The sequence below is a fragment of the Atractosteus spatula genome, chromosome 3 (assembly GCF_055471065.1).
Source record: "Atractosteus spatula isolate fAtrSpa1 chromosome 3, fAtrSpa1.hap1, whole genome shotgun sequence".
Lineage (NCBI taxonomy): Eukaryota > Metazoa > Chordata > Actinopteri > Semionotiformes > Lepisosteidae > Atractosteus > Atractosteus spatula.
In genome coordinates, this window is record NC_142708.1 from 32,707,987 (window position 1) to 32,723,250 (window position 15,264).

At 37.0% G+C, this 15,264-nt stretch overlaps 1 protein-coding gene across 1 annotated transcript in view; it reads right to left on the bottom strand.

Annotated features, from left to right (window-relative positions):
* Nucleotides 1–13,688, bottom strand: part of serinc5 (serine incorporator 5) — a 47,978-nt gene extending 34,290 nt beyond the window's left edge. Inside the window, exons 1-2 of the mRNA XM_088911900.1 lie at nucleotides 13,215–13,688; nucleotides 2,278–2,445 (exon numbers count right to left, since the gene is read on the bottom strand). Coding sequence (XP_088768026.1) covers nucleotides 2,278–2,445; nucleotides 13,215–13,241 — 195 coding nt within the window. The 5' untranslated portion in view covers nucleotides 13,242–13,688. The remainder of the gene's footprint in view (nucleotides 1–2,277; nucleotides 2,446–13,214) is intronic.
* Between the last annotated feature and the right edge of the window lie 1,576 nt (nucleotides 13,689–15,264).

A 15,264-nucleotide genomic window follows, 5' to 3' on the forward strand; every position in this document is an offset into this window, starting at 1 on the left:
TTTTTGTCACATTGAACACTTCTAGAGTCATCTGATGTGTGCAGTCACTGTTCATGGAAACAGTTTTCTTGACAGTCATTTCAGAAGGCCAACTCACTTTATATCCATTAAATTAGGATTTTTTATACCTAGCAACATACACCCACAGTTCCAATTAGAAAGCAAAATGTCTACAGTTAACAGATTGCAGCGTTACCAATCTTTCGACAGTAAAACCTCAACAACCATGGAATACACCGCAGAGATAGCAAAACAAGACGGCTCAAGGTAACAGCTCGGTTCTGTCATGGACAAACAACCATGGTTTCAAAAGTCAGGCCTGTAGGTTTTTGAAAAAAGATGTTGGAATACACTACAAAACTTCACCAGAATTCAGAAATGAAGCAGAGCTAGACCGTATTAGTTCTTGGACAGGAGACTTTGAAGGAGAATCAATTACAGAAAGAAGCCATACTATAGAACAGCTGAATACATTCACAGGGCAATTTACCAAGCTGATTTCATTAGAATAACGGGAAACTATTCTTACTGCAACTCAGTGGTTTTGAGATTTACACATGTGAAAGCTGTCAATGTAAATCACCAGCATGTCTGTGAAGCAGGCAGCACTACAGGACAGTACTGTATAAGATAAAGCCAAACCTTCAGGACCCCGTGAAGCTCAAGCTGGCTCGAGCTCTCAGTTGGGAAGAGATGGCCAAATCCTATGATCCTAAGAATGTACTATTACACAATAGATCTTAAATCACTGCAGATTACTTTATAACACGGTTTAATCTAAAAAATGGGGATCAAATTAACTGTTGATACATGTGGCCTCCTACAGCCCATAGAAATTCACAGAGATCCTTGCTAATTACTGACGGGATCTTAAGGATTTCAGATAACAAGGTTATTCTCAACCTATAGATAAGATAAACAGCTCTCAGCTTCATTCCTGAATTCTTCTACTATATTTACAAACTTTCCATATGGCCCTATTTAGATTTGTGATGCAAATGTCAATTTGGATTTTAAATTACATGGACAAAAAATAGGTATGTTTTTATTTTAAAAGGTGGTTAAAATAGGTACAATACAAAAAATAATAATACAAACAAAACTGTTTAAAAAACTTCTGTAAAGTATTTATGTCTGTGGAGAAATGCCAATAAAAGTCTGAACAATGTCTTTTGTGTTCAGAGCTTCCTTGTCTGTTTTAATTTCTTTCAAACAGTGGTTGTAGCCTATGTACTGCAGACCGCTTGGGGTCTGTGAATAATCTCCATGTGGTCTGTTAATGACTCCGAAAATTCAGTCAAACTGTGTCAGGGCATAGCCTTTTCTACACGATCATGTACATTAAACAGATTTACCACATTATCATTTATGGGATATATGTTGCTATATAACATGTGTTTTTCATTTTATCTGGATGTTTCAGGCAAATATACAGTACGTGTTAGCGCCCTCTGATGCAATACTATGCACAGTTCTTAAAGACAACTAATGTGAAACTGCTTTCTGTTATGAAACAAATACAGAATTAACAACATGTTACACTTTCCAGTGTCACAAGACTTGCCATGTTTGCTGTTTTAGCCCACACTGACCTTAAATCATGAAGTAATTTAAACCACTGACTGGAGTCTGAAAGCATGGTACTGGGGCGGACAGACTCAGCACTAAGAAACTTAACATTATTACGTTTTAAATCATAGCAAAATTCTGCCAGTCCAACTCAGTAACATGTCATTAAAATCTAAACATGTAATTTAACAGTTTCTTTAATTTAGACAGCCAATGCTACTAACAGGGCAGTATGGTGGTGCAGTGGTTAGCATTGCTGCCTTGCAGCACTAGGGCCCTGGCTTTAATTACAGGCCTGGGGTGCTATCTGTGGGGGGTTTGCATGTTCTCCATGTATACACGTGGGTTTTATCTGGTGCTCTGGTTCTTCCCAAAATCCAAAAACATACTGGCAGGTTAACTGCCTTCTGGGAAAATTGGCCCTGGTGTAAGTGCCTGTGCGCCTACAATGGATTGGCGTCCCCTCCAGGGTGTACCCTGCCTTGCACCCGCTGTTTGCCGAGATTTAATAAAGCACTTAGAAAACGGATGTCACTTAAAACAAAATGACCAACACTCAGTATAAAAAAAACATAATAGCACAAACACGTTTAATTTAACAGTCATGATTTTTACATAACAGGTACATAACAGTACCTTTTGATTGTTTTTGATCCTGGTGATGACCTACATAGGGATGAACGAGGTAATTCTGAAGGTCTTACTTACTTTAGTCTTCATTGCATCAGTCACTGTTGGAGACATCATGATAATGCAGATGCCCGTCACCAGAAAGAAGTAAAGGGTGTACATGAAGCGGGTTGCCGTGGACTGCTTGATCTTCGGGCAGATGCTGCAGCACAGGGAGCAGGCAGCCGACCCACAGCAGCACGCCAGCTACAGCAGGAGGAAAACACACTGCCGTTAAACTTCAGAGCAAACCTTGAACTCCCTTGACATGACAGATTATTTTTATTACTATTTATTATGTTCTGGTAATTTAAGCCCGAGCTGCTGTTAGGTGACACACTACGCACACTTTTTGCCAACTAATATTAGATTCCTATTTTTAACACATATTTATCAACATTATTACATTTATTATATTTTGATGACGTACTGTATAAATTTCACATGCAGTATGGTGGCACAGTGGTTAGCATTGTAATCAGTGCACGCTTTCAAACGTTCAAGGGTTTTTGCTGGGTATTCTGGTTTCCTCCCACTGTCCAAAAACATACTGGTAGGCTAAATGGCTTCTGGGAAAACTGGCCCTATGATCATGAGTGCCCTGCAATGGACTGGCGTCCTGCCCAGGGTGTATCAGGCCTTGTGCCTGTTGCTTACAGGGTTAGCCACCCTGGTTTGGATAAAGCAGTTAGAAGATGGGTGGATGGGTATTTAGAGAACACTTTTTTTATCCAGAGCAACTCACAGGGATTAGATATTGGTGATGTTCAGCTTCAAAATGTATACATTGCGATGCAGTTGATTTGGAGTCAAAATTGGAATACCCTTTTGCCCTCAAGGATCAAAGTCTGCTTACCTAAAACACTTTTGTTTGTAGTTAATTTTCATATATGTTTATATTTGTTTTTTGTTTGATATATAACTTACAAGTGTTATAGTCTTTAAAAAAAGGTGTCCTATAAAGGCAGCGTACTGGTGCTCTCCAGGACCACAGTTAAACACATCAGCTGCAAAACAGCAGGTGTTTGAGGTTTCTTTTAAATTGGTTAAAATGGTAATGAAGGGATAGACTGGCTCACTTAATCCTTAACTGGATCAATTTAAGACTACTACAAGACAACAACAAGTAGCTGTTGAGAAGTGAAGAATATCCAACAAACAAAACTAGATTTAGGCACCAAATATATTTAAACGAGAGGTGTAGGTAGGTACCTCAGAATAGGTCATTAATGACAAAACTCTACTTATATGTGCTTTCAAACTCTAAGCAACACTTACATGCTCTTTCATCATAATTAAATTATGAAACTTTGCTCTACAACACAATTAGACCTCATAGGAAATATAAACTATATTCTAAAATAATATTTAATTATACATATAATATAATATTATATAATATATAGAATATTATTGTATCCATCATATTTTTTTACACAAAAAGTGAATGAATGAAAAAACTATGCTCAGGTTTCACAGAGTGGTGACAAATGGCAGTTAAAGGACCCCCGTCTGTTGTAGGGCCTAAATGAAAAATACTGGTCTCCACGACATCCACTTGTGAATGCTAGCAGAATCGTCTTGCTCCTGCACAGACAGGTGGTCAGGCTGCATAGTTACATGTTTCATTTAGGCAACATTAACCTCCTTTCACCACAACAGCCATCTCCTTAGCACTGTGTGGCAAGGTTAACACCCCTGCTATTTGTAAAACCCCACACTCCCCCCAACGCATCCATGATGCAATCTCATTCCAGAGTGAAAGCCCGACAACGCTTTGCTTCTCAGGCTGTGTGACTCCCATTGTACTTCCCTGCATGCTTTGGGTCTCCTTGTGAAAAGCACATGCATTGCTTCGCAGAAAGGCATATCTAATTGAAAGACAATAGCCTGGCTATTGTTGGAGCACAATGCATCTAGAAAATTTCTCATGCTCTTCATGGGCGTCACTGCATTCTTAGCTGAATTTGCTCTGCCTTATGTCTGTGTCAGCATGTAAGCTTAACTGAACAGGGTACTATCATGCCATGTGCTCTAATATTTCATCATATCGCTCTCTACTACAGTACCTTCTGTAGTGTGCACAAATACAACTTGCTGAGTTATTAATGACATGAAACATTTAATATAAATTAAAATTTCTAACCTCAGGCTTACTTTGCATGACATCATTTTCTAATGTGGTATATATTTTTCTAATAACTCTTGAAAGTCATCTTATACGAATACAAATAAAGCATCAGAAAAAAAGAAATATGCATTAATGGTACTGTATATGCACCACAATGTATCACTCAACTTTTTAAACTAAAGGTTTAATAAAATAAACAATAAACCACTAAAAAAGTGAGACTAATCATACTTTCTCACATTAAAGTTCTAGCCTGGTTATATCAAATATGACACACGAGCATTAAAAGTGTTTAGTGTTAAAGCTTTTCTTACCATTTTCATAACTTTTCCTACAGCCGTTATACAAACCCTAGTAATACTGTATATCGCCCTCTATCTCACACCTACGATGTAGGGATGATTGGCTAGAATTGAGGATTGAGGTTAGAGTTAGAATTAGAATTGTGGTTTCCACACTCCATAGCATTATCTCAGTACTCTAATCTTTTCCAGGAAAACAATGAATCATTATTTAATAATTACCACTTTTTAACTTCTTTGGGGCACAAACTTATCTTTTGTATTTCACACTTCCAAATACTCTTTTTTAAAAATATTTTTTCAGCTCCCAGAAAAGAGAGCATTTCTCAAGAACAAAATGTCCCTTTTGGTTCTTAGTATCAGAGAAATACACAAATTCTTTGCTCAATATGTGGAAAAGAGATCATTATTAGAGGCCTGCCTCGCCTACATAAAATCTAATACCGATATCCTTAAAGGAGCATTTTTCCAGCCTTTTCTTTAACTGCCGAAAGAGCTCAACAGGTCAAACCATTAGTCACAGAACTCTACTCAGATTCTTCATGGTTTTCCTTTAATAATAATAATAACAATAATTGCTTACACTTATATAGCGCTTTTCTGGACACTTCTCTTAAAGCGCTTTACAGGTAATGGGGAATCACCACCACCAATGTTCAACATCCACCTGGATGATGCGACGGCAGCCATAGTGCGCCAGAACGCTCACCACACATCAGCTATCAGTGGGGAGGAGAGCAGAGTAATGTAGCCAATTCGTAGATGAGGATTATTAGGAGACCATGATTGGTAAGAGCCAATGCGAAATTTGGCCAGGACTCCGGGGTTACACCCCTACTCTTTTCGAGAATCACCATGGGATTTTTAATGACCACAGAAAATCAGGACCTCATGAAAAAACACGTAACTGATTATTCTATATTGGACGGGGGTTTAAAATACTCGACAATTCTAGTAATAAAAATCTGGGAAGGAACTGAGGGCTGGCGACCACTAAAAAACAGAGCAGACGTCAAACAGATATCTGATTCAGGCTGAGTTTAATATTTCCCGTTATGAATAATTCATCAGAAGGATAACTGAAAGGTGATCACTAAGTCAGGGCTCATGTACATAGCTCGGATTCAGTATTTTAAAGCAAAAGGGTGATAGTGTTATCACATACAAGCAGTGTGACATAGGTCACCTCAAGTGTTGTGATAGAATCATGAAATAAGATAAGCATCACATCAGTATACCAAATTAAATTTCAAATTCAAATTCAAAGAGCTTTATTGGCATGACCGATTCAATTACAGTGTTCCCAAAGTAACTCCCTTGTTTTCTGTTTAACACAAAGTATTGTAACATGAGACACAGCTGATAGACCCTGTTTTACTCATTGATGTCTGTGCGTTTAATCAACTGCTAACTAATGCTGGTCTTGTATAACAAAGTGAAAACACATGCAAAGGCATCAGATAAATATATACAACATCTTAGTGTAAAGGAAGCTACAGTAGCTGCTCAGGACCTGAAAGAAAACATGGCACAATGCCAAGTAATACATTACCAATAGGGAGTCAGTGTAAACTTTTATAAAGCAAAAACAGAAAAATTAGCTTATAAATGAGATGACACTGAGATAGAGAGATATTGTGAGTTATCTTAGTTATATGAGGGATCTAGTAGGTTTTCCATCTTCAATTATATATGGTCCATTTAGACTATTAGAGGGTTTGATAGAACATGCTTTGTTATGTGGAACATCCATCCATTTCCTAAACGTTTTATCCAACATAGGGTCACAGGGCAGGACATGCCCTGGATGGGACACTAGTCCACTGCTGGGCACACACAGACACAAACACAGACCAGGGCCAATTTTCCCAGAAGCCAATTAACCTACTAGCATGCCCTCAGACTATGGAAGGAAACCAGAGCACCCAAAGGAAAGCCACACGAATAACGGGGAAACCATACAAACTGCACACAGATAGCACCCCAAGAAAAAGCCATTTGCTGATGCTTTGGAGATATATTGTAATGTCTTTTGCCAATTGTTTTCTTACTCAATACTTTGAGGAGCCCTTACCAAAAGGTCTTTAAATATCTCTATTTCATGTGAATCAGATTCAGGTAAAATCAGATTACAGCAATTGTCAAAGTAAGGTTATGCTGGCAAGAAGAAAAAGATACATATTCTCACAGCCCTGGTAGGCAAACTTTTCTAATTCTAGGCTGAAGCTATTAAACATTTTTGCTGTTGCTTCAGCGAGGCATGCAACTGCATTTAGGTCATGATGAGATGTTCCATTTCCCTTACATATGGCAAAGCAGTTATCAAACTGTGAGAGTGCATGAATTTATACAGCAATTCAGGTGGATAGCTGCGTCAGCATGCGTAGGCTACAAAGGAACAAGTAATAGGTTTATTCCATGCTGAAAATGTGAGCACCTGAAGAAGGCTCCACGGCCGAAACGTTGTGTTCTCTTTCTTCTTTTTTTCAGCATGGAATAAACCTATTACTTGTTCCTTTGCAATATACAGCAATGTCAGGCTTCACTGCATGACACAATGAATAGTTTCTTTCTAAGGAGGTGTACAAAAGTAGATACTGTACAGACCCTCAAAAGAAAACTACTTTAGGGAAGCAAAATCAAAAATGATTACCAACAACAAGACAGTAACAGTACAATGCTTGATTTTGCCTGTTTTGTATACACACTGCAGAATAAAAACTGTATATGCTGTGATTCTATTTAACACTAGGAGGTACAACTGTTGTGTCTATTGCAAATAGAACCCAAAGATTTGAGAACACTGGAGCTGAATGTTTGACTTTCCCACCCACTGTATCTACAGTAGATGTTTGTATCCTGTCAGCTGAGAGTTACTTAACTGTGGTTTTTACAAATAAACGTATTGTTTAAACAGCTGAAACCGTGATTGCTGACATTATTGAGGCTGTAACTGGCATAGCCATTTTATAGGAAACAAACAACACCGCCCATTTAAATTTGCATCTAAAAAGAATTCATATGCATGAAGAAAAAGACAAAAGACCTGACACAAGAACATGGATGTAGTAAATGCAAACTCTCAATCAATGAACGAATTTAACATTTCATGCACTCTGAGCGTCAAAGAACACACAAACAACTGAAGCATGACAAAAACAAAGAAAATTTATCTGAAAGACGAAGCCTCCTACAAACTTGTTTTACAGATTATTTGCCAGTTATAAACACAGCTAGCTCCTTTGACTGCAAGCTTCCCCAGCCCTTTTGAAAGCAATGGTTGAAATTAAATTTTTTTCTGAAATACTTGGACTCTATATTGGAAGTAGGTGAGACACTATTTCTTAACAGACCTGAAATTCACAAAAGGTTATGTAAAGTTTTAACAACGTAGAAGAAAGAGCTGAGAAATTCCAAAATATTAAATATCTCCAATAAAACACTTTTTAGTCAACCTATTGAAAAACAGCAAAACAACAGTTTGTTTTTTCAGTGTGTGCCACATACTGTATGTTGACAACTGTGACTGATTTGAGTACCAAGGAAAACAAGTAATTAAATCAACAGAAAAGAGCTCTGAATTACATATTTTAAATTAACTAATCCATAATTAAAACTTAACATAGGTATCTTACAGTATCAGGTGTGGTTCTCATCAGTTTTTACTAATTATATGTAAAAAGGAACTTCTATTTAAGGATATAGGCTACTGCACAAAATTATTTTCATTCTCCGTTCTTTAAAAATAAGGGGTTGAAACTGGATGAAAATGGAAAAATGATTTAAAATCATCACAAATCATATACAGTGCCTTACCAACAGTAAAATTATAAAATAAGGCATACAGTATTTTAAAACAATACTTAATGCAAAACCTGAAAGCTCAGATTGAAGACTTACAAGGGTAAGATAAATTACGGTAAAAACCTAAGAAGAAATAAATATGTTAATTTTACTTAGAATGGTGAACACAATATTTGGTACAAGCGTTTGGTAACTGTAAGAGTTTTTTGGTAAATCTGTACCATTTTCCCATTCTTCTTGGCAGATTTGTTCAAGTTGTCACAAATTGCTCGGTGGTCGCTAACAGGCTGCAGTTTTCAAGCTTTTCTTCAGATCCTCAACAGGATTCAAGTTAAGACTTTTTGACTAGGCCACTTGCATATTCTTAAGCCACTCCAGTGTACCTTTAAATCACTGTCCTGTCAGTTTAGCATCTTAAGCTGATTAGACAGGTTTTCCCCTAGTATTTGCCTATCTGTTCTATTCTGTTGCCTATCCTATGGTTCTTTCAAACCTTAAAATGCTTTCCGGTCCCTGCTGGTGAGAATCTTCTCCATAGCATGATGGCGCTACAACGGCCCTTTTTGTAAGGATGGCCGTGACTGGGAAATGATTTATTTTGGTCCGTGCCACACGTAAAGCTCACAATATATAAATTACAGGAACCGATATTATTGCACAGAAAGTAATTCTAATTGTGTGACCCATTAAGGTAATTTTGGACACTTATCCACCCATATTCTAACCTCTTTACACAACAGAGGGGCACAGGGGAGCAGGAGCCTATCCCACCAAATGATGGGCACAATGTAGGACACACCCTGGACAGATGCCAGTCCACCACAGGGCAGACACACAGACACAATTATACACACTAACAAAAGGGCCACTTTTCCCAGAAGTCAATTATCCTACCAGTATATCTTTGGACTGTGGGAAGAAACCGGAGCACCCAGTGAAAAAACACATGCAAACTCACAAACTCCACACAGATAGCAACCTAGGACCAGAACTGAACCGAGGGCCCCAGTGCTGTGAGGCAGCAATGCTAACAACTGTGCTACAGTGCCGCCCACTTGTACAATCATGACGTTGGAGTAGGTTGTATATATAATAGGTACTGTATGCTACTTTCAATTGTGAAGACTGCAGGTATTAAACACAATAATGTAAAAACTGAGCAAGGGTCTGAATACATTTGCCAGGTAATTTACTGAAACAGGTTATTTCTAAAAAAAAAAAACAGTGGACACTAGAACAAAACCCTCCTTAACCTATTCCCATACTTTACTAACACTTCATGTGTTTTCTTTTCAGAAGTGAAAGACACTTTTCTAAAGACATATTGTTCTGTTAGTACAGGAATCACAAGCAGCAAGCTGATCGTGTTCACAAGCAGCAGAGCATACAAAACGGGAACAAATTGTGACGCTGCTTTTTCAAAGAAATCAGAGCAAGAACCAATGCTTTTGTGGCCATTGAGAAAAAGGCATTATAGGCACTACTATATGGGATAAGATGAAGATCCCTGCATCTCTTAAGCAGCAACATTTAAAGGAATATGCAATGGTATTTTTATCCTAACAAACACTCGCACATATTTACAATTTCATTCAGGCATTAAATTAGATGGATATTGTAAATTCATACATCTTGAAAAACATCCAATATTCCAGCTCCCACAAGCCATGCACTTGCATATTTTGTATAAGAAAATACTACACACTGTGTCAGATTGTACTGTAAATCATCATAATCAACTCCTACCATCAGCTGGTTAAAAGGATTTGGGAAGTACTAGCAAGGGAGTGTATTACTCACTCTGTGAGCATGTTGTTCAAAAATCTGCTGTGTTGAGCAGTTTCTTTGCATCTGTGTACAGTACCACACTGGAAAATCTCCGCTAAACTGAAACAAGCTTTCCAGGCTTGACTCATTGAACCTGAAGTGTTTTTCCACTGTTCACGTTTCTCCCTATAGTTTCTCCCTAAATGAAAAGCTACCATTTTCTAATACCATATACTGTAAACTTTTAAGGCCTGCATATTACATTGATTTTCCTTTTTGCCCTAAAACATCCATCACATCCTTTTAAAAGTCTTAGCAAAAACTGTGAAGTTCTAGCTTTAGCAACCCACACTCACAGCTGGACTCCATTAACTGCATAAATCCCCTAGATAGAGCATGTGATACTGTATCAGATTTTGGTAAGCAGAGCCATCATGTCTTACACCGAGAAGAAGCTACAAACCATGTCACAAGACAGACTATAATCAGACATTAATACACACATAATTACCAAGTAAGCAGTTGTGGTTGCAAATAACAGATGTGTACTGTATATAGAATAACAGAAGTGGAAATATTTCCTCACAGAATACACAAAATAAATAACTGGATTGGATGGTGCTAATAGTTAATGTTTTATGGCATATACTTAAATGGTTACTGAGCAGTATCATCTTTGAGTCTTTTACCTGAATCCCACTAAATCACAATGAAATGTTTTGTCTTACAGGTATACCTTATTGTATGTTGGAAAATACTGCATTTCCAGAAAATATTTCAGATTCAGATTACATAACCTGTTAAAAAAGACATCTCTTGATTTGCTTATGAACAAGGAAAGAGTTGTGTTAGCAGCGGCTTTCAAAGGAACGACATTACAGTGTATGTCGTCGCATTTAGTAAACAGCAAGGGGTCATAAAGTACTGTAAAAAAATAAATGCTCTTAACAATATCCAAATAAGTGAGATATTGAATTATCCTGGGTGGAGATTCTGTTCAAATTATTCAAGGACTCTTTTGGTTCTTTCAAAGAACAACTGCTATAGAATTAAAACTTTGACTACTCTAATTCATAGATGAGACATAAGAGCAAACCATTTATTACAGATGTAAGGTTTATAGCCAGCAGAGTTAAGTATATATTTCAACTGCAGTCTGGAACTTCTAAGTCGTCTGCTTGCTTGGACTTAGGCCTTCACAGACAGCAACCTTATGCTTTACAATGTACCAATCAAATACCATGCGATATGGGTGTTGTTTCATGCACTATTTTTCCATTTATTTGCAAATAGGCGTGATTGTATAAAGACATAAAGTTCACGCAGGCATGAAATTTAATATTAGTATAAAAAGTGAACTTTGTGGATTTTCGTAGCCAGCCATAACCCACTTCCTAATTCTAAGATCAAATCACTAACACTGCAAATCACAGTTCAATGTAATTTAGTGACCAGTCTTAGGGAAATTATATAATTATGTGACAAATTAACTTCATTCTAAAAGCTACTGAGAAACTGCAACATTAATGACTTATTACTGTGCTTTTTAAAAAATGTCTTTACAATATCAATATCACATATGCAGTTGGTGGATAAAGAAAACAAACATCCACATGCAAAAAAGTAAAGAGAATTTGTTTATTCTGAAAATCTAGGTCATCCACATTCTAACAAAGACACACATATCATATCTGGTTATTTTAACAGATCTGAAAAACATTAACTATTTTTATTAAAGAGGAGATGCCACATCAGGTTCACATAACCTTTTTCTTAAAAAAATTATAACTAAACTGAAAACAGTTTACCATCTAAACTTTAAATGCCCTTTGTTCCCCATAAAACTGTATGAAATTTTCAGGAATTGATAGAAACAAAGCAGGGAAATCCTTCAAGATTTTCTCATGCCTTAGCATATGATATATGGCAAATACCAAAAACGAGTATGCTGTAGTGTTTTTTATAATATGCATTTTCTGAAAATATCATCTGCCAAATATATATACTGTAATATTTACTGACAAACCCTTTCAATTCAACTTAAACTTTGATTTATTCAGAGGATATTCTGCAAGTAGAGCAAACACAAAGAATTTTAACAATGCAAGAACACTAGATGCTCTCTGATGTACAACACTATTGTTACGTTATACTGTGCTGCCAAAGAAGGCCTATAGGCCAATCCAGACGATTTATAGGTAACATTAATCTGCTGTTCAGTTATTTATGACAACTAAAATATATATTTTCTTACACTTATAAAACGTACAGGAAGCATTTGTGTTGTGTCAAGTTACAATGATTCGCACAGAAACTAGAGAGATAAAAAGCAATGATTAAAAAGGGTAATGTATCGAGTATTTGACGAATTTAAACTCCTTGTTGAAGACTCAAATTCAGTTTACACTACACTAAATCATCAGAAGGACCTTAGAGGACGCTACAATGTGAATCCTCAGATGGACCTCAGAGGGTCACTATATAAATTTGCTTTAATCTGAAAAGTGATCTCGGGTGTTACAACAATAAAAGCAAAAACTAATTTTGTTAAATTAGATCTATATACGTACACCACCACAAATAATTCACATGACTAAAACCCATAAAGACAATTATGAAAAATATTGATGGTTGGATGTAAGAGACTTTGGTCATTTAAACAGATCTCTCAATTTTCAGTCAACACAAAGTCTGGTCTAATTTTGGCAACTGAGTTTTTAAAAAAGCTTTAAAAATCGATAAACTGCCCGCATCTTTAATACATATAATTTAGGCAATGAAACCACTTATAAAAACAGAAACAGAAAAGCATGAATCAAAAACCCACAGCTGGTTGTAAAGGATGTGCCGACGTGTTTAAAAGTCAAGAAAGTGTTTTCATTGCCATGAATGAAGTAGACTTCTTATTTTCTACAATTTCACTTGCAAACTACACGAAAAAAAAAAGTGTAACTTTTAATCAAGCTGCTTACCTGAGAAACGCAACATCGAACAGACATTCTGATTCAAGGGATCCCTTTTAAACTGTAATACTATAACCCCGCAGATTTCCAGCTCGGGGTCGAAACAGATTGTTGTTCTTCAGCCTCCCAAATCCCAGCTCACACATAAATAATGCGCTAGTCCGGGCTGATGCTTTATATATACTGTACGTTTATTGTTTTTCTTTTTAAGACTGTCGGTGATGGCGCTACTGCTGCTAAGCCACTCCTGGAACAGTACAGACAAAAGCCACAACAGCCTCTCCTAACCGAGGTCTGCAGTGAATTTCGAAAAACACAAACAGTACAGTAAGCACCATGTAGAAACAAAACTCAGCTTTGTCATCAGCTGGACAGTTCACTCAGACTGCAGGATATCAGCATATATTAAAAAGAATTCAATTCACCCATTATCGCCCTCGATGAAAAGCAATTTCTCTTTCAATAATTATTCTCATTTTTCCCTTTTCAATCACTTCCGTTGTCGTCAGATGTTCTGGATCCCATTTGCTTTTCCGGTGACAAGATGTTTTTTTTTAACGGTGATGTGGATCGTATTCGAAAGTTGGCTTTTACAAGTGCTGAACTATTGAGGAGACAGATTTATCTTTTCGAAGAGCAAAAATGATGTAATGTGCATAAAAGTCAAGGAGATTTTCGCGCTGTAAGGCAATTAATGTTCTGTATGAATCTGTATATTGTAGGTTATTTATGAATATAAACCGATCAATTAATTAAAATTTGTGGACATTGAACATACTCATACACAGCAACAGTCGTGTCTAAATAATGCCAAACAACGCTGTAAAATCGAATATTAAACTTCTCATTTTGATACAGGGTCAGAAGCATTGTTGTGCATTATGTGACGGATCTTCCACATTCCTGCGTCTTCAATCACAGGTTAGACATAAGCACAGCCAAGGAAACCCCCTGAACGAGACGCCACTCCATTGCAACTCATACGTCGATTAACCTAGACAGTATATTTTGAACTGTAGGAGGACACTGGTGCTGTTGTAGGAAATTCTTCATCAGAGGAGCAGGACACAGTCTGGTGCAGATTCAGTTTTATTTAGCTCAATAAGTCCGACAACGCGCGCTTGGTCTGCCCCACAGAACAGACAAACTGCAAGGGTTTCCCAGCTCTTATATACAATCAGAAGAAAGTTTGTTTAACAATCTGAGTGCTTGTCCTGTTCTTTGATATTTAATTAATTCTTGTCCTACTCTGTCTTGCTGTAGGTTCTGTCCTTTGATATGCAGCAGACATTGGTATGGTTTATTCTGTTTGTCAGTTTTGTTCCTGTCTTTTATTATGTAGCATTAAGCCACTGGGGCTGCTAAAGCAAGTCAGCTTTATGGCATCTTACTGTAACTTTTGTTTAAGGCTAAATTAACAGATCCCATCAACACCTCTCACAACGTGCTTAAGTGGTGATACTGTGATGCTGGATAAGTGAGTATATACATGTGCCACTTCAGGTGGACTCTGTGAAAAATATGTAGCCTTGGGGAGAACATGCAAACTCCACACAGAAATCACTCTGTCCCGGAATCGAGTCCAGGACCCAAGAGCAGTGAGGCGGGGCTAACTCTCACGCTAACTCTATGCCACCTAGCTTCTACTATATGTATAACGTAAAAAATAGTCACAAACTAAAAGATTTAAATTCTGTTTTTATAGCACATTTTTAGATGCAAAGCGATTAAAACACCTAATCATTTTCCCTATTTTTTTCTAAACAGATCAAAAGAATGGCTGTTTTTATGTCTTGAAATTAATTACATCATGTTACGTGATTTACATTAGAATGAAACAACGCTATTGTGGTGGTTTTGCTATTGTTGGAGCATCTGCAATAGACAAAGGAGAATGACTAAGAGAGACATTTATGCCTTTCAAAAGACAGAGGCTAAGTCTCGTGTCATCACATAATTTAAAAGTAAAAAATGATTAGTGATAAAACGCAGTCTATTGTCAGCTATTAGGCTTTCAACTTTTTAACCTATAAAGCCTTAATTGTTTCCTTCCATTTTT